The sequence below is a fragment of the Lethenteron reissneri genome, chromosome 38 (assembly GCF_015708825.2).
Source record: "Lethenteron reissneri isolate LAM-NWPU_2019-01 chromosome 38, ASM1570882v1, whole genome shotgun sequence".
Lineage (NCBI taxonomy): Eukaryota > Metazoa > Chordata > Hyperoartia > Petromyzontiformes > Petromyzontidae > Lethenteron > Lethenteron reissneri.
In genome coordinates, this window is record NC_083816.1 from 12,617,520 (window position 1) to 12,639,634 (window position 22,115).

At 41.5% G+C, this 22,115-nt stretch overlaps 1 protein-coding gene across 2 annotated transcripts; it reads right to left on the minus strand.

Annotated features, from left to right (window-relative positions):
* Positions 1 to 5,183: 5,183 nt before the first annotated feature.
* Positions 5,184 to 21,986, minus strand: ZMYND10 (zinc finger MYND-type containing 10). Of its 2 annotated transcripts, XM_061566871.1 has the most exons (13): positions 21,764 to 21,986; positions 21,326 to 21,434; positions 20,717 to 20,833; positions 19,883 to 19,936; positions 18,360 to 18,512; positions 17,704 to 17,792; positions 16,777 to 16,880; positions 15,344 to 15,516; positions 14,706 to 14,831; positions 10,383 to 10,504; positions 10,017 to 10,142; positions 8,992 to 9,093; positions 5,184 to 6,272 (listed from the first exon to the last, which is right to left on the minus strand). In XM_061566871.1, the coding sequence occupies exons 1-12, from the start codon at positions 21,859 to 21,861 to the stop codon at positions 9,003 to 9,005; spliced, it is 1,362 nt and encodes a 453-aa protein (XP_061422855.1). In that variant the 5' UTR covers positions 21,862 to 21,986; the 3' UTR covers positions 5,184 to 6,272; positions 8,992 to 9,002. The 2 variants fall into 2 exon arrangements, with proteins under 2 accessions (XP_061422855.1, XP_061422854.1); XM_061566870.1 differs by having other exon boundaries at positions 5,184 to 9,093.
* Positions 21,987 to 22,115: the final 129 nt, after the last annotated feature.

Genomic DNA, 22,115 nt, shown 5'->3' on the forward strand with positions numbered 1-22,115 from the left:
TAATTTTGCCCAGGGGGTGACTTCGCTCCGCGACTGGGGCACCAATCAGTCGACATCGGTGCCACTCCGCGATGTCGACACGCAGCGAGGACGACGACTGCGCTGAGAGGCGGTGGCGGTGCATCGTGTACACCACGTGGTGGTGCATCGTGTACACCACGTGGTGGTGGTGCATCGTGTACACCACGTGGTGGTGGTGGTGCATCGTGTACACCACGTGGTGCATCGTGTACACCACGTGGTGGTGGTGGTGGTGCATCGTGTACATCACGTGGTGGTGGTGCATCGTGTACACCACGTGGTGGTGGTGGTGCATCGTGTACACCACGTGGTGGTGGTGGCGCAGCATCGTGGTGCACAGCTCGTCCACACGAGTCGACTGCCGCGTCGCTCACCATCAACAGGCTCGACGTGACTGCGTCACGGGCATCGTGCGAGAGCCGGGGCACTACGGCACCCCCGGGGTACCACCACAAGGTTCATGTTCTGCAGTTCGTACACTTGAAGCAGTGTTATTATTATTTGTGAACGTCTGCTGTTCTTTGACTTTTGAAAAGGTCACGTGTAGGTTTTTTTTAGCTGCCTGCAATGTTACATTGTTTTGTTCTGCCCTGCACTCGGTATATAAAGGCATGTTCATGGCTAATCGACCGGTGGGTGAATTGCCGCTGAGCAAGAGGGTTTGCTGCTGCTGCCGGCTCGCGAGTGGCATTCCGCGTGACCACAAAGGGCACGAATTGTCACGGAAAGACCTTTGTGAGAGCCGGCAGGGACTGAGTCACACGACCTGACGGGGGCCACTGCAGCAAGGAGACGAAGCAGAAGGGCAGCAGGAGTCACGAGACAGAGCCGCACAATCACCCGGGCTGGGCTACATCGTGTCGACAGCAACAGGAAATCCTTAAGCCTCAAGACGCTAAAGGTGCAGCCCTGATATGCACTGCTCACGCGACTGCTGGCAGAAGGGCATCCAGTCGAGGGAGCGCTGGACAGCCCCTCTCGAGGGTAGCTTCGGTGACACTTCTAAGCTGACGAGGCGTGTTGGAAGAAGTGGGGGTAGCCGCACTTTACCCCACCACACGGGACCTACCGATCAACAGCTGCTGTTGTACCCATTTGTACTGCTGGCTGGAAACAGACAAGGGGGTTTAAGAAACTTGCTCAATGCTTCCCCTGTCAGGAGATGCAACTAAATATCAATCGAATCGGTGATCTCTGGATTGCACATACAGCGTGCTAACCATCACACCACGCCAGTATCCCTGGACACGGATGCAGCCGTGTGTATGGGTGACTGTGTACGTGTGTGTGTGGGTGCCTGTGTACGTGTGTATGGGTGACTGTCTACGTGTGTGTGGGTGACTGTGTGCGTGTGTGTGGGTGACTGTCTGCGTGTGTGTGGGGGTGCCTGTGTACGTGTGTGTGGGTGCTTGTGGTAAATGCGGAGCTTCTCCATAGTCCAAGGTATATTGAGGCAGCAACCATTGTCATTTGTGGCCCCGAGCTGAAGGTGAAAAGTCCCCATTTCCATGGCGAGGCCCACGATACTTTCTCCAGAATGATCGCTATTGATGTCCGACCACGTGGTACTCACTTTCGCAACCCAGGAAGGATGATAGATGATCCTGTGGAGACCTGACCAGGATTTAAACTTGCATCTTTCCAACTCATTTAGACACGAATCACAGCACCACGTGGTCAGATACTCGTGTATATAACATAAAATACTGTAATATGTTGTAACGTGTACATGTAAAATGGTGTCAAATAAATTGGTAATAGTGAAAACGATCAATGGGCCTCCAGTGCATATGCTGTTTGTGCAGTTCATTCTGAGAATTGTTAATATTCATTCGTAGTTTGCTTATTAAAGGCTGAAAGCCAAGTGAGGGCATTGCAGGGCCACGGGGTGCAAGAATGCATTGTACTGAGACAAACATGAACTCCATAAGTTATTTATCGAGAAATATTGTGAGTAAAGACATTTTTTTGTTTTGACAGATTTATCAGTTCGCTTTTATAAAGTTCGCTGAGCTCTCACAGTCCTAAAACCCAATGGCCGTGCAGTGATGTGGTAAGAGCACTTGACTCCTACTAGGAAGGTGTGCAAGTTCAACTACTAGTCGGAGGTTAACTCAGCCAAGGATACCTGCAGGATGATCAAATGAGTACCACTTTCATGCAAATCAACAGAGGCACTTCCTCAGAATGAGAAAATTTCCCAGCTGGATTAGGGCTGCCAACAAAGATGATAACTATTTGATGTGTTCAGGTTGTACCACGTGTTTTTCGGCATGTCTAACGTTTCGCTCTAGATTCTGCAAGCTTCTTCAGGGTTCAGCTTTTGAACAGCATTCTTAAAGAAGCCTTCAGCATTTAAAGGTAAACTTTGGACATGAAACCGAAAAATACGCAGTAAAACCCAGAAACATTGGAGAGATACAAAGCACAACCACACCACCCGATACAGGATACGAATGTTTCCCCATTGCTCGCTTGAGTAGGCAGACACTATAGCTTTGACTTGACTATATTTGAACCAAACATTTTCCTTGGAAAGTTATGAAAAAACACTCGTATACTTTAATTTTCCCGATCTCACTCAGATCTCAGTGCCATTGAGACGTGTAATTTGGTGGAAGACTGTTTAATTGGATTTTTAAGTGGTATGGGTTTTGCCACTGTGGTTGCCACTTTTGTAGGAATGTGTTTCATGTTTCTGGCAGGAATGCACAGCTGTTGTCTCATACCTATCCCTGTTCTTACAGCCAGGATACCAGACAGATACCACGGATTCCAATCACACACTGATACTCAAATTAGTTGTGAACATGTTGCCCACAACTGAATTTTTTTGCTGATCAGTTTGCGTTTTGTATTTGCAGCAAAAAATCACGCATAATCATAATTTGCACTTATTAGGCACCCTTCACAATGTGATACTTTTTCACAGCACAATTTTGATTTTAGTCAGTGATTTTCTGCTCAAGTGAGCAGAAAATCTGCTGTCTACAGCCCTTAGCCAGTAATATATATATTCCACGTTCCTATGGTGGGGGCGAGTATATCCATAGGAAAACCACTGTTGACTTTCTCACAAAGTGGTCCTCATTTTATCAACCTTAGAGAGATGATGGGTTGTCAACAATTCAAATTAAATGAATACTAAACATACACATTGCTCTTGGACATTATATGGGGATAGAACATGAAGATTATTATCACAGGAGGTGGCCTCGTGGTTGGAGTGCTCATCGGACATTTGCAAAGTTGAGTTAAGATCCCAGTTGTGTTCAGCTCAGCTCATCATCCCTCCATGGCGGATAAAATGAGTGCAGTGACTCAAGGGCATCCAAGTGAAGCTGAAAATCACCCAGTGCTCATTTGAGTGGGATTACACTTTGACTTTTTGAGTGTCATATAATACTTCTATAACATAATAATAAAATAAATACAGTTTGAGTGTTCGTGCAGTGGCTTGTGTACTGTGCTGTGAGCTTGAGAACCTGAGTTCGATTCCCAGCCATGGCTAATATCAGTAATATTTGAATCGGTCCTTGACTGCTCTCTATTCCGTCAACAACCCACCCAGCACAGTGAAGTATGGTCAATCATTGCCTGACAGCAGCAGTGGAGGCCTTTATCTAGAAGTGGATTGAGAATGGGCTGTAAACTCTCACAATCATGGAATGCAATAGAACATTCCATGATAGAATTTGTTTCTAGCTTGTATAACATGTATTTTCGTTTTTACATTTTGCAAAAAATCAGGGATATATGCATTAATAGCTTCAAGTCATTAGATCAAACCATCCTTGATCGGAAACCCTGTTAAAATTTACAGTTAATATATATTTATATTTCAAACACCAGTGCTTGCTTGCAGATAAAAAAATATGGAGCAATTAAATTTCACATCTGATTCCGCGGAGGTCTATTTGCTGCCACTTAATTAAAAACTTTAAAAATTACGTTCCCACAGGGCAGCAGATGAGTGGCATGCATATTTGCTTGTATTGCATGTAAATTACACTCTGATCCACATGCACCGCATGATAATTATCTAAACCCAGCATCTTAATTTAAATACCATTCCCAAGGACTGGGTGTGCGATATGCTGGCTGGCCAGATGTCACATTCATGCATGTCTCAATATGTATGTTGGTGATTTCAGTAAATATCAATAACTATATTTCATATTTAGAAATATGCCTGGGTCAACTATGCACATGCTACCATGTAGTGAATCGAAATGCAGTTGTCATCGATATAAATATTTTAAATATCGTGATTGATATTTAATGCAATCACCAACATACACATTCAGACATATGCATGACATACATAATGTCCTAGGGGATACGATATACTTTCTTGATTTGACCTTTATCAGTCAAATAATTATCTGTAAAACTTAATTTTTCATTTATTGACAATAGCGACACAATTACAATCATTGTGTAATAAAAGACTTCGTCACACACTGCTGGTTTCCGTTGCTCTTTTATTTAGCTTTTTGCTCGCACCCCGCTGGTCCTGACAGCGCACCAGCGTCTCCTCGCGCGCGCCCTGCACGCACTTCCTCGTCAGTCCTTCCGCCCCCCCACTCCGCACACCGCTGGCCGACGGTGTGCCGAAGCTCCTCCAACCACGTGGCTGATGGCGCGGATCCCCTCCGGCCACCCAACGTGGTCCAGCTTCTTCACTCCAGCAACTGACCCGGAGCCTTTCCGGGCTCCCACCGATATCCCCTTTACCACGTGATCCTGTCTCCTCCCCTTCCGGACCATCAGATGCGGCCTTCCCATAGCGCCCTGCTGGCTCCACCCCCATTCACCTCGCTTCCGATTGGACCCGAGGTGAACGGCGGGCCCTCCCCTATGCCCCCATACTGGGCTCTGCCCCCCAATACCCCGGGCCGTGTGATTGGGCCAGAGCCCAGCAGCGAACCCCTTTACAGGATACATTCGCCTCGACTTCCGGACAGCACGTTAGCAGATAACAGGAACCATTGGGTTGCGGATAACAGGAAGTTGCATGGCTCAATGCTGGGATAAAGCGGAAGGGAGAGAAGTAGAGAGGTGCAGTAAGAGGAGTTTATCTGTAGGTACTCTTTCATACAATTTTACCGATGAAAACATTTAAAAATCAAACACAGAAATAAGTCAAATCATGCATATAATATTTTAAACTAGTTTTTATTGTAGCAATGCACTGTATAGCTTAAACACACTTGACTGTGTCGCACTATAAAACCAACAGAAAAAACATGATCAACACAGGCAATGAAATAATATTAGACGTGGGATTCTACATGTTCCACATTTCAACAGATGCTTCCATTGCAGTCTGGCTGCGTTAAGTTGTTAGGAACTACAGTATGTACAATACCTGCCAGTTATAATTAGATTATATGTTATACTTTGATGACAGGCACTTATAATGAACAAGCAGAAAATAAATGTTCAACAGTTTAACACAGATATATGTCACCAAGGCAAGCACAAGATACATGCTGAGTAAATACATCAACACGCACAGCTGCATGATTAATAACGTGACCTTGCGCACAGAAATGGATTTCATGAAGCACCAGAGGTGATGGCAAATGAGCTGTGGACAATGAAATTTTTGTGGACTTGGGAATTATCCAGTGTTCAGAGTTATTTTATAGAAGCAATCTACAGTACGTACTGGGTTTTCTTGTAACAATGAAAATTGGATTTAAATTTTCCATCACAAAATATAACGGCAAATACAGCAAACAAAAACAGCAGATAGAGCAATCAAAACAGACTTCTCGCATCTCACAAACACAGCAAATATTTTTTTAAACAAATATTTTTCTCAAGAACACCAACGCATGGTAAAGTGCGAAGTAGAGACCAATTCTGACAAAATGAAGCCAGCATTTTCAAACCCACCAGACATATTCCCTACAGGCGCATGAACTGTAACACCAAGACAAGTGTCAACAAACACATTTAACTTCTGCCAACAATGAATGGCTTTCATTAAGATGTGACTCTAAGACTGACAATATTCGGATAATCTTTCACCGTGAACCTAGACGAGTGCACGGTAGTCACGTTACAGCTTTCCTCCCTGGTTGTCCTTGTTCACAAACGTATCCTGTCGCCTATTAAAGATTGATCTGCAGTTAGGGCCACGATGCTGCTGTAAACGTACGAGCATTGACATTCAAGGTTGTCGCCCAGTCCTTGGCAACAAGAATCATGTTCTGCTATCGCCACAAAGTTTTCTGAAAATGCTATAAAAAGGCCACATACTTATTATTAGACATTTTATACTCTTTTGGTTAGGTCGACGCTTAACATGACTTGTGTTGTGCATTGTGTCTGTTCATATATAAATTCCATGCAATGTATAACACTCTAATTGATATATTGCATGACAAATGAATTGTTTGTATGCAAGTCTTCCAAGGCTGTGGCTGTGCATGACAAGTGGGCAATAATCACATACAGTACACGCATTACTGTGCATGAATTCACTGGCATGTTGGAATAGTCCGAGCCATGTGACTTGTCTTGTGACAGTCACATAAAGCATCCTTAACAGGTTTAATCGTTAAGTCATCAAAAATTAGCCCAATACATAGCATTAGCATTGCACTAAGATAACTTTAAAATATTCAGATGGTGAACATGAAAATTCTAAATCTGTAAGGCAAGAACGCTTATATATATTTTAAAAAATGTTTATGCACAGCTGTGCAGTTAACGGGCCAGATGGCTCTGTGGTCACAGCAATAAACTGAACAACTAAAATCTGCGAGTTCATATTCTATTTGGGTATCAAACTCAGCTCTTCACCCCCATTGGGTGGATAAAGGACGTACCGCTTTTTAGGAAGCCAATGGTGGTGGTGCCATACAATGAGTGAATCCTGCTACAGGGATGTGGAACTTCGACAATTGGCTCTTGACTGCCACACAGATAAGGGAACCGCCGTGCACTTGCCTTATTTTTTATTATGATACACGATTAGTATGCCCCATCTGAATCTGTTAGGAAGCCATATGTATGTATACACGAGTCGTGTTAATTAACTTAGCACACTGTTAGCAGACAAATATGTATCTGAGTCAGCGATTGTTGACAGCCAAGTGTGGTTATTGTTATTATGGGTAACTGAGATATTATGATGTATGTTTAACATCCCACATTTGAATCTGCTAGTCTGCCATATGCACGTATGTATACATGGGTCAAGTCAATTAACTAAGCACACTGTTGGAGACAAACATCCACCAACACTCGGAATGCACAGATCTATAATAAGGCCTCTGGAGTCAGCAATGTTGACAACCAAGCGTGGGTATTGTTATTATGGGGCACCAAGATATTTATAGGGAGACTTTCACCACTTCGTCTCCATAAGCACATGCGCTCCACGAAACTCACTCCCGTCGTCTCTCTAGCCCAGCTCGTATAACCTTGCTCTTTTTATGAAGTAGGTTAGTTCCTATATGCTATACTACAATAATGCTCTTGGTTTCTGGCCGCTTTGCATTTCAGGTCTTTGGACCTGTTCTCAGCAACTGTGATGAAAAAAACTACATCCAGGCTCTTGTACAAACAGCAAAGCACTTTAGTATTTATGTTATTTACATAATTTTCTCACTTATCTCACAGTCTTAGTTATTTTTAGAGATGTGCTTTGTTAACTTTTCGCTATGCTGTTACATTTTATACATTTCCATGTAAGGGTCAGGAGAAATGTTAATGTGTTTTTTTAACGACTGCTTGGTTTTAAATTCCCCGGAGGCAAGGGCAGGAAGAGGTAATCTATGAGCGTATTTATATCATTCTCAGCAGTCGGGCACTGTAAGGAGATGGCGTTATTAATGTCTCACGTGGCATCACTCCTCTGAGTTAATTGAAATGTGAATTTGAAATCTGATTACTTTTATTTTTGCATTATCCAAAAAAGGGCTTTTGAAATCTATATTTCAACCATAAAATGCAAATCAGTAATGTAATTAAATAATAAAAATATTCTATTTACCCAGAAAATCCTGAGTGTCCAGATTATTTTTAGGTAGGTCTTGCCTAGATGTTGGGTAAATTCTTTAGGAGATATTTTTTTGGATGAGAGTACATTGAGATTCACGGATGAAACTAATCCATATGACGAGTTAATAGTAAATAAGCAGAATAGGTCAACAACCTATTTTCTGTACTGCCTTCCATAGGCCAACTTATAGTCTGGTCTTAGGACTATGTTGCAACAGCTATAATTGTCAAATTCACTTACATAAAAAAATTACCATCAATAAATTGAATTGCCATTGGAGTTAAATAATTGCAATGTTGATCAATGTCTGTACTATGCACTTGGTACACACTAAATGGCAAACACATTTACTGGGTAACTGTGTTTAATTATGTAGAAACTACAATTATCGTCCATATCAAGAGTAATTTAGTGGATTCTGTAAAAGTCGAAAGCTTTTGTTTCTCAAAGCAACAATTACATCCAAAAGAATGCATATGGAGAAACGATATCATTCTGAGGACTGCATTGGCAGTGTTTTGGGAACACAAGCTGGTCATATGATCCCACCATTGTCATTAATAAATACAATACCGCGATTGTCATGCCAAATCACCTCTCTGCTTAAATTAGTTTAGGGGCAGCACTTATTTCACCTATTTGTGCCCCTGATCCAGTGGTGACAATTCCAAATTTCTGTGGCAAGGGCGATTCTTTCCATTGTATAACCACTGTTGACAATGTTGAGAAATATAAAATAACATAACAGTTGATCAATGACCTCTTTAGCACTGTCTTTTCTCTGAAAGGCCATTGTCCAAACATTGGTTTATATTAATATTATTGTTGATCTATGAAGCAGCGCTTCTTAATGATGCCGATGGTGATAACTTCAGCCTTACAGACTATGCGATGACTTTTCTCTTCGGGTCATGTTACCAGTCAGAACATGCGCCCAGTAATCTACTCACCAGCATGTGGCTCACTCTGCAAGAGTGAGCTTCTTACTGAGCTCCTCAACCAACAGACTACACACGCTCTTGTGCTTTGGCCAGTGCTGCACCTGACACTCCCTGCACAACCAAAGACAACATCTCAACGTTAGAATTATCTTTGAATTGGAATAAAATGCTATTTGCAAGCACTTAACATGAGCGACATCATATATGATTTCCCTCGTGCAGATGTTCACATGCCACAAGATTTACATATTTCAAGTCACCTACAAGGGGCCCAGGCTGTCCCCACGATCAATGCTGCCTCTATGTTGGCACCAAGCCAGGTCTAGGAGCTCGAATTCTCATGGCAGCCCACCCCAGCTGAAACAGCCGTTTCCCCGATATAGCCTCCAAGCTCGCTTCTCAAACTGCACATTGAGTTGGGCCATCCCCAGAACCGATTGTGACTTTACGGGGTCAACGCCCAAGTGATACGTACGCACTGTGACCTCACCAGGTCAGTTCAACTTCTTGGCCATATCAGTGTTCTAAATATTGTGCACAATATAAGATAACAAAACTAATTTTCAAATTAAAAAAATCTAAGCTAACCCATGCTTTTGTTAAACATCTAATTAAAGACTACTTTCTGACCCTTAACCTCTAGCTGTCGGGGTAGATGAGCAATTGGAACAGAAGGAGCCAAACCCACAGAGCCTCATGGCTCACAGAGCATTGGGAAGCAGAGCTGGGATATGATGGTGCTATCTAAGTCTGTGAAAACCTGGCAATTTTGGAACCAGCACATAAATAGGTTGGGTTAGAGTTTTGGTAAAGTTGGGCATGCATTAAAATATTTTTGTAAATTCAGGATTAGCGTCACCCAACCCAGAACCTGGTGCACATCGTCAAGTGTCTCAACCCTAGATGCTGGGCTCAAAGGCAGCCCTGTAGAGTGCGATTCACCACACTCTTCTGTGGTTTTGTGAAGTCTCATCCTTGCCAGACAACAGAACCCCTCTAGTAGCTGGCGTGGAGAGCCATGGCCGTGACTTTACCTCCTGCAGTACCACTCGTTGCGGCAGCGCGAGCAGCGCTTCTTGGCCGTGGCTCCGCACACGCAGCAGCGCGCCTCCTCCGGCAGCAGGGCCTCCATCACATCCGATTTGTACATCTCCACCCACCTGCATTACAGCCAATGAAACAATTATAAGACAAAACTACCCACAAAACGTCAGGTTGCGTGTGGTGGGGTAGTGCAGATACTCTCCCAAGAATTCTGGCCAGTGTGGAAGAATCGGGCAAATTGCCCTCTAGTGGAGGCTATTCCGCCAGCAGTGATATGAGCAAGTAATTGTAGGGATGCACCTTTACCTTTAACCAACAAAAGCAATATTGTGGGTACAATCAGTGTGGTTGTAGACCTTTGAGCTTGCTGCCGAAGCTCCGCTTCTGATGGCGTGAAGGCATTCTTCATCTGGTACTTAGCAATGGCTTTCCACTTGTTTTCATTTTCACGCAGGAATTTTTCCCGAATTTCCGGGATCTTTTGAAAAAGAAAAAAAAGTGAAATTATCTGTCGTCCATATCTGGTAATTATTGCAGATGTAAAGTTACGGAATATTTATTCGGACAGCATAATATACAAAAGGATCTCTGAAGAATTACAATCACAACCATGTCCAAATAGCAAGTTTGACAACCTCTTTCCTGGTGAAATTGAACTAAGATTCCTTACTGTAGCTCATAAAACCACCCTATGCTTTAAAGTCACTCTTATCCAGATGTTTTCATTAATTTGACATGAAATAAGAGAAGATGGCGCATTACCATCAACACATAATCTTATTACACCCTGCAAATACAGTAACCCAATTCCCTGTATTGAAACTCTGTTAACCAAAAAGCAGAAGGCAAGTTTACCTTTCAATTTAAAGCTTTCGTGACTGCAGGGATTCATCTTCTTGGTTCTTTCGGTAAAGTCACGTAGAAGGGAAGTAATAAAATAATAAAAATAAAACATAATAAAATAATTCTCACGACGTTTCGGCCACAACGCAAGCAGCCGTCCTCATTCTTCACCTAAGGACGGCTGCTTGCGTTGTGGCCGAAACGTCGTGAGAATTATTTTATTATGTTTTATTTTTATTATTTTATTACTTCCCTTCTACGTGACTTTACCGAAAGAACCAAGAAGAAGTTTACATTTTTAAAGGCACACTTGTGTGGGGTCAAACATAATGGAAATACTTCTTTGTTTAATTATTCATGGAAAAGTATATTTTTCATTTGATCCATTCAAAAATTCATACGATTCTTGATATTTCCTGTTGCTACTCAATGTTATTCTAGACGTTATTTTTATACCTTGAGTTTCCTTATGTAATGTTTGTCTCACAACACTTGGAATCGCTTTGAAATGCATGCATTTGAGCACTCAGAAAATGCAAATCCTAAATACAATAAGTGGCAAGTTATATTCAGTGCTGTATGTATGTATAATGAACGTCTTGCACACCAGATATATGTTACTTGACAATGGTAAATGATAACTTTCTCCAAGACTGAAATTATTAGGAGACTGACTTCATTAGTATTCAAAAACCCTAAACATTTTCAAGTCACATCTTTAAAAATACTGTTATTAATATGCAGGTAAAAAAGAGAAGTGCCATTAGATGTGCTCTTTCATTTGATATTCCTTGACTGAAGATATATGAATCCGCAACACACTGACATACATTTCATATAAAACGGCAACAACACAAGTAAAGGTTGCGTGTCTAAAATGCACTCACGGCAGCCTGGTACAGCCTGGTACAGCCTTTTGTACTTAGCACGACACATCGGCACAAAAGCTGCGTTTCATTAAACAAAGTGCAAAAAGCCTGATTGCATTATGTAACAGTGCAACTAAGTAATGCACACTAAGGATAGAATCCCATTAAAATTTGTACAAACCCACAGCTGTTAAACTAAAGTGCTGAACGTGTGAAGGACAGTCAAAAGTAGTTAAAAACAAAGATATTACAACTAGAGACCAACATATATCACTCTCTCCCAACAAGAGCATTAATGCCCGGTGTGGAGGTTCACATCTGGCAACCAGTGCTTTAGAGAAAAACATACATGACCTCTACATACGTAGAGGAATAACTGAAATCAAGGAATAACACATTAAATGCAGATAACAAGCATTCCTCCTGTATTTATACTCAACATACAATGTTTGTATTATCTCCTCCTAAATTTGTGTTTCTCCTGGAATTTTGGTTTCTTCCAAGAAGCAAATATTTAACAAGAAATTGGCTCAAATGACCAAGCACCACTCTCCCAATAAATTATCTTGAAACTCATTGAGGCTGTTAGATGAATAAAGAACTAATATTATTATTGTATCATAAGCCACACTAAAATACGTTTTTTCCAATTCGGTCAGTAAACACTAAATGTATTAATGGAGGCTTTCGCGACCAATATTATTCATAGTAAAGGTTTTTGGGTTAGATCACGTTATTTATAAATGTGATCCAACACAGCCAATCAGTAAAAAATGTCAAGTTGACAAAAGACAAATAGTTCACTACTTTAGCCTCTGATCTCTGCACCTGATTTGGTTAAACGATGACGTCAGCCTGCTGTTCTATTTAAGACCGGGAGCAGGTGGAGGGCTTCACTATTCTGGCAAATTGCCCGATGATGCCGGATGTAATTACCAGCGAAACGTCGTACTCAAAAATTGTAAATGTTGTGGATTCACTCTTCAACACACCGGTGGGCTATAGTAGTGAACTATTTGTCTTTTTTCAACATGACACATTTTTTACTGATTGGCCGTGTCGGGTGGTGGAGGGTTGCGACACGTTTATATATAAAGCGATCTAAACCCAAAAACCTTTATTATGTATTCATGGACATGGGCATTTCTTGTAATATTAAATTTGATTAAATGCATATGTCTGGTGCATAAATGGCTGCAGTATTACATTATCGATCTTACAACATTAGTGTGCACTACTACGCTTAGTCCATGGAAAACCTATTTCTGAAACAAAATCCAAAGCCATAAGGAAGTTACTGAAATCTAGAATGAGTGTGGCCAAATGTCTAAGCAACTCCAGGATACTCAACAAATTTTGTAAAGAGTGTTGAATCCATATTTCTGTGTTTATAATTCGTTTCAATATGGACAATGACAAATGCACACAACGCCATCTTCTGTGAAACGATCTCACATTATTTTTTATTACAATAATGTACTCAATTATGTACAAGTTTTGAAATTGCCTCAAAATATTAGTGGATGTTGGCTTTCCAGAGAAACATTACAGTATTTTCACATTCTGGGTCTCATCAGCATTTAGGCTTGTTAACTTAATGCTGGTATATTACCAGATGCTATTGGCAAGAGCATTCCACGTAAACTATGGGACCCTGTTGAAAGCATAAAGAAGTAGCATGCACAAACCCGTTATGCGTTGCCACTGGAACATCATGGATAAAATGTACATGTGTCATTATGTATTAATACATTTTTCTGTAAGAACTGATATTTTAACATATGTGTACTGTTTATGTAGATTGTAATTCACAATAACTACATTCACAACAATGTTAAAACACAATATTCTTGAATCGAATCAAGACCCTGAATTACAAACATTTATTGATCACCAGGGAAGTGAATCCTTACACCGTCTCCTATAGAAGACAGGTATCTGCCATGAGAATGCGGAACATGTTCCATTGCTTTTGGGCGTCAATTGGAGAAAATAATTGACTCATTCTCACTGAAGAGGCAGACAGATAAAATCATGACAATTTTCAGTCATTATATTTAGTGGCAATTTTTTGGAATTCTAAATGACAAATCCATGAAAGAAAACTACACTTTGCTTACTGTTAACGTGAGATTAACAACAAGGCTAAGAAAAATAGTGACTTTCTAATAAGGTTATTCTTTTCAAAGGGTACGTTTACATCATGAAATTGAAATACTATCCAACTGGGCACTTGGGTAGCTTTCCTCAAGTACAAAGCCTCTTAAAGAGGCTCCTTAACAGACCATATTTGTTAACATCTGTCGCTGTTCAGATTTTTTGCAGATTCCTTAAGGGCCAAAGCAATGCTCAATTTTATGCCAAATTGAGCATAAGTCACATTTCCCAGCCACACATTTCACCAGTGAGAAATTAATGAGGCTTACTTTATTTAAATAACAAAATTATAGATGATATACTTTGGATTTTCATCTTAGTTTTAAAGTGTTAAGTTTTCAAAAAGATTTATATAAGCCTACTCGCAATAATATAGGCTAATGTACTCTTTTTTAAGCCTCATATTTACAAAATGATGTCATGGGAACAACTGAAAAATTGCACTGTAATTTGAAGAATTGGAAAACACAAGCCAGAAAGATTCTTTGTATTTTAAGTCACGTTTCGCATCATCGTAAAAATAAGAGCACTGTAATTCTTTATTAATCCATAACAATTACTGAGTATTCAAAGTTTTTTCAATGTCAGAACAAAGCAGTCCCTAGAAGAAGAAAAAACTCACGTGCAATCTATGCATACATCGGTCACCAGCCTACGGCCTATATTTCTCCTCCACAGACAACAAGTCTATAGGCGACTCACGCACACGGGTGGGTTGTGTGATCCACCAATCCAGCTTCCAAGTTGCTGGATAATTATCCAGCAACTTGGAAGCTGGATTGGCGATCAATTAACCATAGCTGTTATTACCTGCTCAATAATAAGGTCTTTCTTGGGAGGTGCGGGATCCACCATGGCCAGGTGATTGAGAAACTTTTGTAGGTCCATCAGACAAGGCAACTGATCGACCAGCACTTCCGTCAGAAATCCACGGAGCTACAACGAGAAAAACACAGCACAAATCCATTCACATTACATCAGTCATGGACAAGGATTTGCAGTACGTAGTAACAAGTACACTTTGGGAGGGACAAAAAAAAATGATGTCCCCATGACATTCAACTTCAACTTACAGCCAAAAACAGTGATGGACATTCCACAATCCCATGGCGAGATCCAGTTACTCCACATAACTTCACTATACATTTTATGGCAAGTGGTACTGATTTTATTGGCTCCAGAAAAATGATCAACTCCAGCAGAATGAACATATAAAGGGTGTGTCCTGGGCTCTCCAAAGAGTTTGAAACTTCGTTAATGAGAAAAAAGCCTCTCGAAAAGCAGTTCAACTCTGTCATAACGATATACTGATGCCACCTCACAGATGTTGATATTGATGCACTGCTTTCTGCAAGTGCTCCAAACAGATGTGTCTCATGATGTGATGCTGATGCCAGTAATTGAAATATAATTAGGAGACGGGTAAAAAGCAACGAACATCGACACACCTTGAGCAGCTGTCCTTTGTTGTAGGCATTACAGTCGTACTTGCGCAGGCTCTCCTTGTGCAGCACGAGGTTGTAGATGGCGATCCACAGCTGGCCATCGAGTTTAGACAACTTAAAGACTTCGTCACTGCTCCGCGCACGCCACCCGTTGTCCACATAGAGTTCCACAGCACCTGATTGTTCAAGTCCCAGTGTTAATGAAACGATGAGGATAGTGAAGCAGCACTGCTGAGGCTCCCTCGGGAGAAGTAAAATTGGCAGCAATCTGTGATTAGAACACAATGTTCAATTGTAGGGAGTTGATGGTTTAAAGAAATATGGAATCCATAAAAGAGTAAACTCTTGATTACCTTGGGAAATGGGGAAGGAAGGGGTGGCCCGAATAAAACTAAAACATGGATAATGCAAAACATTTGTAGATTTCATAATAGAGGTTTTTTTGGGTTAGATCGCTAAATATATAAATGTGTCGTTAAAACCGGCTGGAAAAAACATAATCTACCATCATAGATTGATGGTGGAGATGCGAAATGTTGTGTTTTTTATCAGTTCACTTGTCAACATGTTTGTGGTTATTTGGGTGAGTTATTGACCTTCGAGAAAAAGGGGAACAGAAATAATAGGATAAGTGTGCATGCACACATATATTGTTTCTCACAAGAACGCTTGAATCCACAAGCCAGATAATCTTCTCACAAATAATTATCGAGAGTTAACTGAAGCTCTGATCTTGTAGATACATACTGAGTCAGTGTGTCCTGGATTGTCTAACATTAAGGGATGCTTCATCAATGAGAAAAAATACTTCTAAATCATGGTCAGGCACTCTGTCATAACTCTGGTGACATCACAGCAATTAAATATTTAAATATACTGGAGGGACTTAATTGTGTCAGTACAGCACTAGAATTGTGTGCCTAACCATAACGTTAAGGTCTGTTCTCTACAATGTAGATTGAAACTCGTGTAGGATGGCCTGGGATAGAGTCGAGCTTTGTATCGATGAAAAAAGCGGCGTCTTTTGGAATGGTTTCGATAATCCATATGTCGTAATCCAATCTTGTGAAACATTCATGATCACTGTGTAGTGGTGTGTGTGAGAGACTTGTTCTCAAGTTGCTTAGCAATGTCAAGACAGTTCTGAGATAGCCTATCCATTGTAAAGGAAATTCGGGAATTATTGAGCAAATCAATTGTACAAATTAGCATCTATTTCACAGACAATTCCGTGTTTGCAATTCTGTAATCATAAAGTCTTGTGGAATTGAATATCCTGTAATCACGAATTCTTAAATTATGGTATCCGTGTCTGATTCCAAACTGGAAGAAAATCCCTCATTGCTAGTGCCCTCATGCGAGACCAACGCCCCTTGTAATTAAGTGGATGTAGACCCTTCGCTCATTGCTAGTGGCATGGTCACGAGAACACAAACCGTCTTTGTTGGTGCGGATCCAGGGGCGATTTTCTAATAATTGCACCAGCAGCACCGGCACGTTGTGCGTGTTGAGCATGCGCGTGTGCACAGACAGCGGCAGGCTGTGGGCAATGGAACAGGAAGAATAATTAATTACACAGCCACATTCATTCGACTGAACCACTCAGCCAGCACGTGTACATAGGTACCGCAGTTTAATCTGCCAAGTGATGCAGCGATTACAGCACTCGATTCCCAAATAGAAGGCTGTGAGTTCAAATAGTTATTTGGGGTTGACTCAGCCTATCATCCTTCCAGAGCAGATAAAATTAGTTCTACTTTATGGGAAGTTAACAATGATAATCCTATGGAAAGACTCACCCCCACTATGGAAATGTGGAATGTCCACAATTTTCCCAAAAGACATCAGCATAGACCCATTGCTCATTTGAGCAGAGATACACTTTTGTTGCTTAACATCTATTCCCATTTAAGTTACAGTAGAAATATATATCACATGCAAGATTATCATTCACTTGGGCAGAATATTTAATGTATGACTAATTAGTGCAACAATGTAATTTGTTCAGAGGGAAAATACATTACTAATCTGAAGTGCAGAGTTTATTTTTAAGCAAATTGGAAATGCCAAAGAAAAGTATTTCTTAAAAAAATATGCAAACATAAAATCCCAAAAAGTGTTTGTCGACAAATCATACTTTTAAGGTATGTAGCTATATAACAATTGACTGTAAATATTATATGTTAAAGTATACAGTGGTTGTACTATCTAGAGATTGGCTCCTGCTGGAGAAATTATGTATTTTTTTTTTATGGAAAATATCTTTAGCCCCACTTGGTATGAAGCAATTAAATATCTTAAGACTGGTAAAATATTCCTAAAATTACGTGTGTTATTTCTGCTGTAAGGTTACTGTTAATCACCTGTCCAGGTAATCAATCAAGTACCGTAGAATCGAGACACACTTCAGAGAAATATTAAACTCCAAATCATCGCTCTGCTGCTTCACCTCCTGTCATAACAAAGACACAAATGTCAATGAAAACTCCCACAATGGCAGAGATGAAAAACTTGCTTTGATTAACTTCATGGACAGACTAATCACACTGGTCTCCATGAAAAAGATAGGTTTTCCTAAAATTAAACTGAACCGGGTGTTAAAGTAAATAACTTAAAAATTAAAGTGCATATTGCATTATTGCATTGAGAAGACATCATCACAATTTAAGAAAAAGATACATTTCTATAAAAAAGAGATGTACAATAGGGTTGTGAATTTACAACATTAAAGGAAGATGCAACACAGAACATTTATATTTGTTCTTTTGGAGAAACATACCGAGATACATTCTACGTGTGCTGGGCTGTCTGTCAAACGGTTAGAACTTTATTCATGAGAAATGAGACTTTAAAGTGAATCAGGTGCTCCACCATAGCTCACTATGGTGGAGAAAATTGACCATTTGTTATGATTCTGGTTCACAATATCAATTTTATCATGATTTTTTTTGTTATAGTGTTCATACGATCTTGTTATTTAACAGTGCGTCCTATTGTAGTGGCAACCGTGCACGGATACCTCTAAGGAGGAGGCGTGGATGGGCGATGGTTTGTCACGCGCCTTCTCTGGTTGTAACTGCCCTTGCTGGTGCCGCGCCACCAACATCGTCACCTTCCTGTGCGCGTAGTCCAGCAGGTCTAGTGCCTGATCGTCCAGAGACCCCACTGCGTCCTACAACACCCACAGTTTCACACGTGTCACTTATAAACAGACGTGCATGGGTATGCAAATGAACAGCCCTTTGTCAGTGCTCTGCTGGACACCGTCCAGATTGGCGGGGTGATTTGATTGCTAATCAGTGTGGATTGGTGAAGGTGGGAAGCATAGATTTGGGAAAATAGAAGTACGGTATGACACTGGACAGGTATTTTGCAGCACTGCCCTCTGCTGCCTACAATGTAGGCATGCATGCACACACACGAACTGGATGTTGATATGGCCAGGTCATCCCGAACTTTGGAGGCAAGGTGTATTATAGATGAAGATACCCACAAACAGGACTAAGATATGGGATGAAGGTGGCAATACAGCAAGTAGGTAAGAATGTCTGACTCACAGTCAGAAGGTTGCAAGATCAAATCAGGGTCGAGGGTCAACTTAGTGTATCATATCTGCATGGTTCATAAAGTTAGTACAATTATTGAGGGATATCAACAGTCGTCCCACAGAGTAAATAGCCTGTCATAGCAATGTGGAATTAGCACCATGAACTCACGGCTACAATTAGAGATGAGCACTTCCCCGTGCTACTTTCAGCAGGGTGACACTTTTGATAATGGAAAGATGGTGTCAGGATATGAAGATTATAGTCCTGTACTTGCCTTTACAGTTCGAAACTGCATTTGGAAAGGTAGTCAAATAATGACATTTGAACAGTGGGAGATGTCCTTTGACATCTTATTTCATTGCTATTCCTGCTAGGTTGAGTCACTGCAGTCAATTAAAAATGCTATCAATAGCACAAACCTTTGTCGTGTGACACTCTGCCAACACTTGATGGAAATTGAATAGAACTATAAGACCCTGTGATCTACTGCACACCGCATGACGGTACATTGAGACGGTGCATTGAGATGCTGGATATGCTACGTAATATTAATGTCCTGCTAATTTTTAAAGCATAACAACACCTATCCAAACAAAAGTCAGTGATGTTGTGCTCAAATGAGCACTGTAGTGGTGTTCATCTCCTGTTACAGCCCTGAGAAACTGGTGGAAATTCCACATTCCTAAGGTGGAGGCGAGTCTATCTACTGGACAACCACTGATGATTTCCTTACAACGTGGTCCTCATTTTTCAACACCAGAGGGATGATAATGGGCTGCATGAACCCCCCCAAACCAACTTGTAACGCTACCGCTGAGCCACCTGCCAACCATTAACTGATGGAAGTGAATGCAGAATAATTGGCGACAATGAACACTTTTGAATTTGCACCGAAGAGGGTGCTTGGGGAACCTGACATTGTGTATACAAGTCATACAGTGTAGTAAGTGTGTAAATAAACTTCAGAGAAATTACGTGAAAATGTATCGCATACCTTATGGTACAAGACAGTTTCAAACAGGTTCACTATGGTTGCCTCATGACGAATCTGAAAAATATAAAAGTGTTTGAGCTGTATTTTGTACATGTGCAATTTAACATAATATATATCAGAAGAGGAGTCAAGTAAGGAGGTACTCTCTCTCACAAAGATTATTCAAGAAGACCAGAGAGTAGAGGTAGGCAGCAGCTGAGAAAAGGAGATATGTATACTCTGGAGAGCGTTTGAAGTGAAAACAGTTGAATAGAAAGCCAGTGAAAAGCAACAAGGGACGGGGCAGATTGGATTAAAGCAAAGGAATTGGTGAACAGTCCTAGCTGCAGTGTTGGGACAGATTGAACAGGTGCGAGGTGGGAGAATGGGAGACTAGAAAGGATATATCAATTATTGGAGCATGAGGTGACAAGGGCATTAATGCGTGGAGTGCCAAATGGAGGTTGTAAGGAAAATGTGAATTTCACTAACGTTCTGGAAGAGGAAGGCATCAATTATGTGGCCGTGGCGTGTATGAAGCACGAAGGAGAGATGACGCAGTGGTTATTATATTTTATTGGTCTGCACGGACGGCTGAATGGTGGAGTTTGGAGAGTTATAGGGGAAAAGAACTGATAAGGGGGAGGGTGGGAGGTGCTAAGGTGGTCACCTGAGTTGTATCCACATTGAGTTGTAGTTATTGGCCACCCAGGTGGCAATGGCAGCGAGACAGTGAGAGATTGTGCTCTGGGTCACACAGGTAATGTCAGAGCTCCGAAATAGTGAATCGTTTACCAAGAGGGTGAGTGTAAATGGAGAAAAGAAGCAAACCCACAAGAGTGCTTTGTGACTTACCACCATGTATATGGGAAATGTCGCTTTCGTTTCAAAATCTTTCACACGACAAATAATAGGGAATATTTTTCGCTTCCAAACCTCTATTGCTAAAACCTCATGGACAAGGACGCAGGTCTGAAAAGATAAACATGAAGGAGCGATTAATGTATGGATTAATATATTTATAATTTATTTTGTATTTTTCTATCTACATGGCTTTACCGAAAGACCCAAAGAGTATAATATATGGATATTTAGTTTAAACATAAAATAAATAATGGTTACATTGACAATGTGCTTTAAAAGTTAGTAAAACTTTCACATAAGGCATTCAGATAAATGAAACCACTTCACATACTGTGGTATGTGGTCCTAAGGTCCACCATAATAGTACAATATTGTCTGTTTGGGAAAATATCGTGATATTGTAATTATCATTGTTCACCTTATGTTTCTTATATATGGCATACCTTTTCTGACAAAATTCTGAACATAATGCAAGATTTTAAGTTATAAAGTTATTATTCATTTAGTGCTTTGGCAGTTACGCGACGCCATCCCTTGACCTCTTGATCCGGATGCATGCAGTGTGTAGTTGAATAGCGATGCATCGTGAGCAAGACTCACCTTTTCATATGTGACAAGGAACTCCTTCACAAACTCATCACCTTTATTGATTGCCTGCAAAATCGCCTCTATATTGAGTTTCTCGATATACGTGTGCTGTATCATCCACCTACTCACGCACACACGACAAAGACAATGAACCATTGGACAATGTAGACTGTCGAGACAGGTGCTGCAGGACAACACATTCCTACTGGACATCTGTGAAAAGAGCTTTATAGGTCATCGGATTCAGCCAGTAGACACATTCTGATTCTGAACACATGGACGAAAGTAATCGCATCCACTGGACACTCCGTGTCACAGCCAGATGAGGTGCACGTGAGGCTGCACTTCAGTGTTCTTCTTTCATATCGAGATCACCCGAGCGGCAACGAAGCAGAGCACGCGGCGCGGCGCAGTCCCCGTGGGGGGCGAGTCGGGCCGGGTCCCCGTTACCTGGGGGAGGCGATCTCCAACATGGGGAATGGTTCCAGCGACTGCACAAAGCCCTCGGCCTCTCCGAGCGTGACCACGGACTCGGTCGCTGCCTCCATCGCCTCTTCGTCCTCCTCCTCCTCCTCCTGCTGCTGCAACGGGGAGCGACCTCCCGGCGCGGCACTCGAACCGCGGCCTCCTCCACCTCGTTCCTCGCCGTTACCGCGGCAACGGGGACGCTGCTCCCGTGGCAACGGCGCGGGCCCCGCCCACCGCTAGTCACGTGACGTGGAGCCGCCCACTGCAAACTGTAGTTTTGTGCTTTTGTTGTAGATGCCACGACGAAGGCAACTGGCCTGAAACGTCGCCTCTG

What these genes read in the sequence shown, in the direction of transcription:
- ZMYND10 (XM_061566871.1), bottom strand. Translation starts at nt 21,861, where the DNA reads ATGGAGGCAGCGACCGAGTCCGTGGTCACGCTCGGAGAGGCCGAGGGC. An exon ending in TTGGAGATCGCCTCCCCCAG is followed by an intron (nt 21,435 to 21,763) that starts GTAACGGGGACC and finishes GTGCGTGAGTAG; the next exon opens with GTGGATGATACAGCACACGT. An exon ending in AAGACCTTATTATTGAGCAG is followed by an intron (nt 10,505 to 14,705) that starts GTAATAACAGCT and finishes CTTTTTCAAAAG; the next exon opens with ATCCCGGAAATTCGGGAAAA.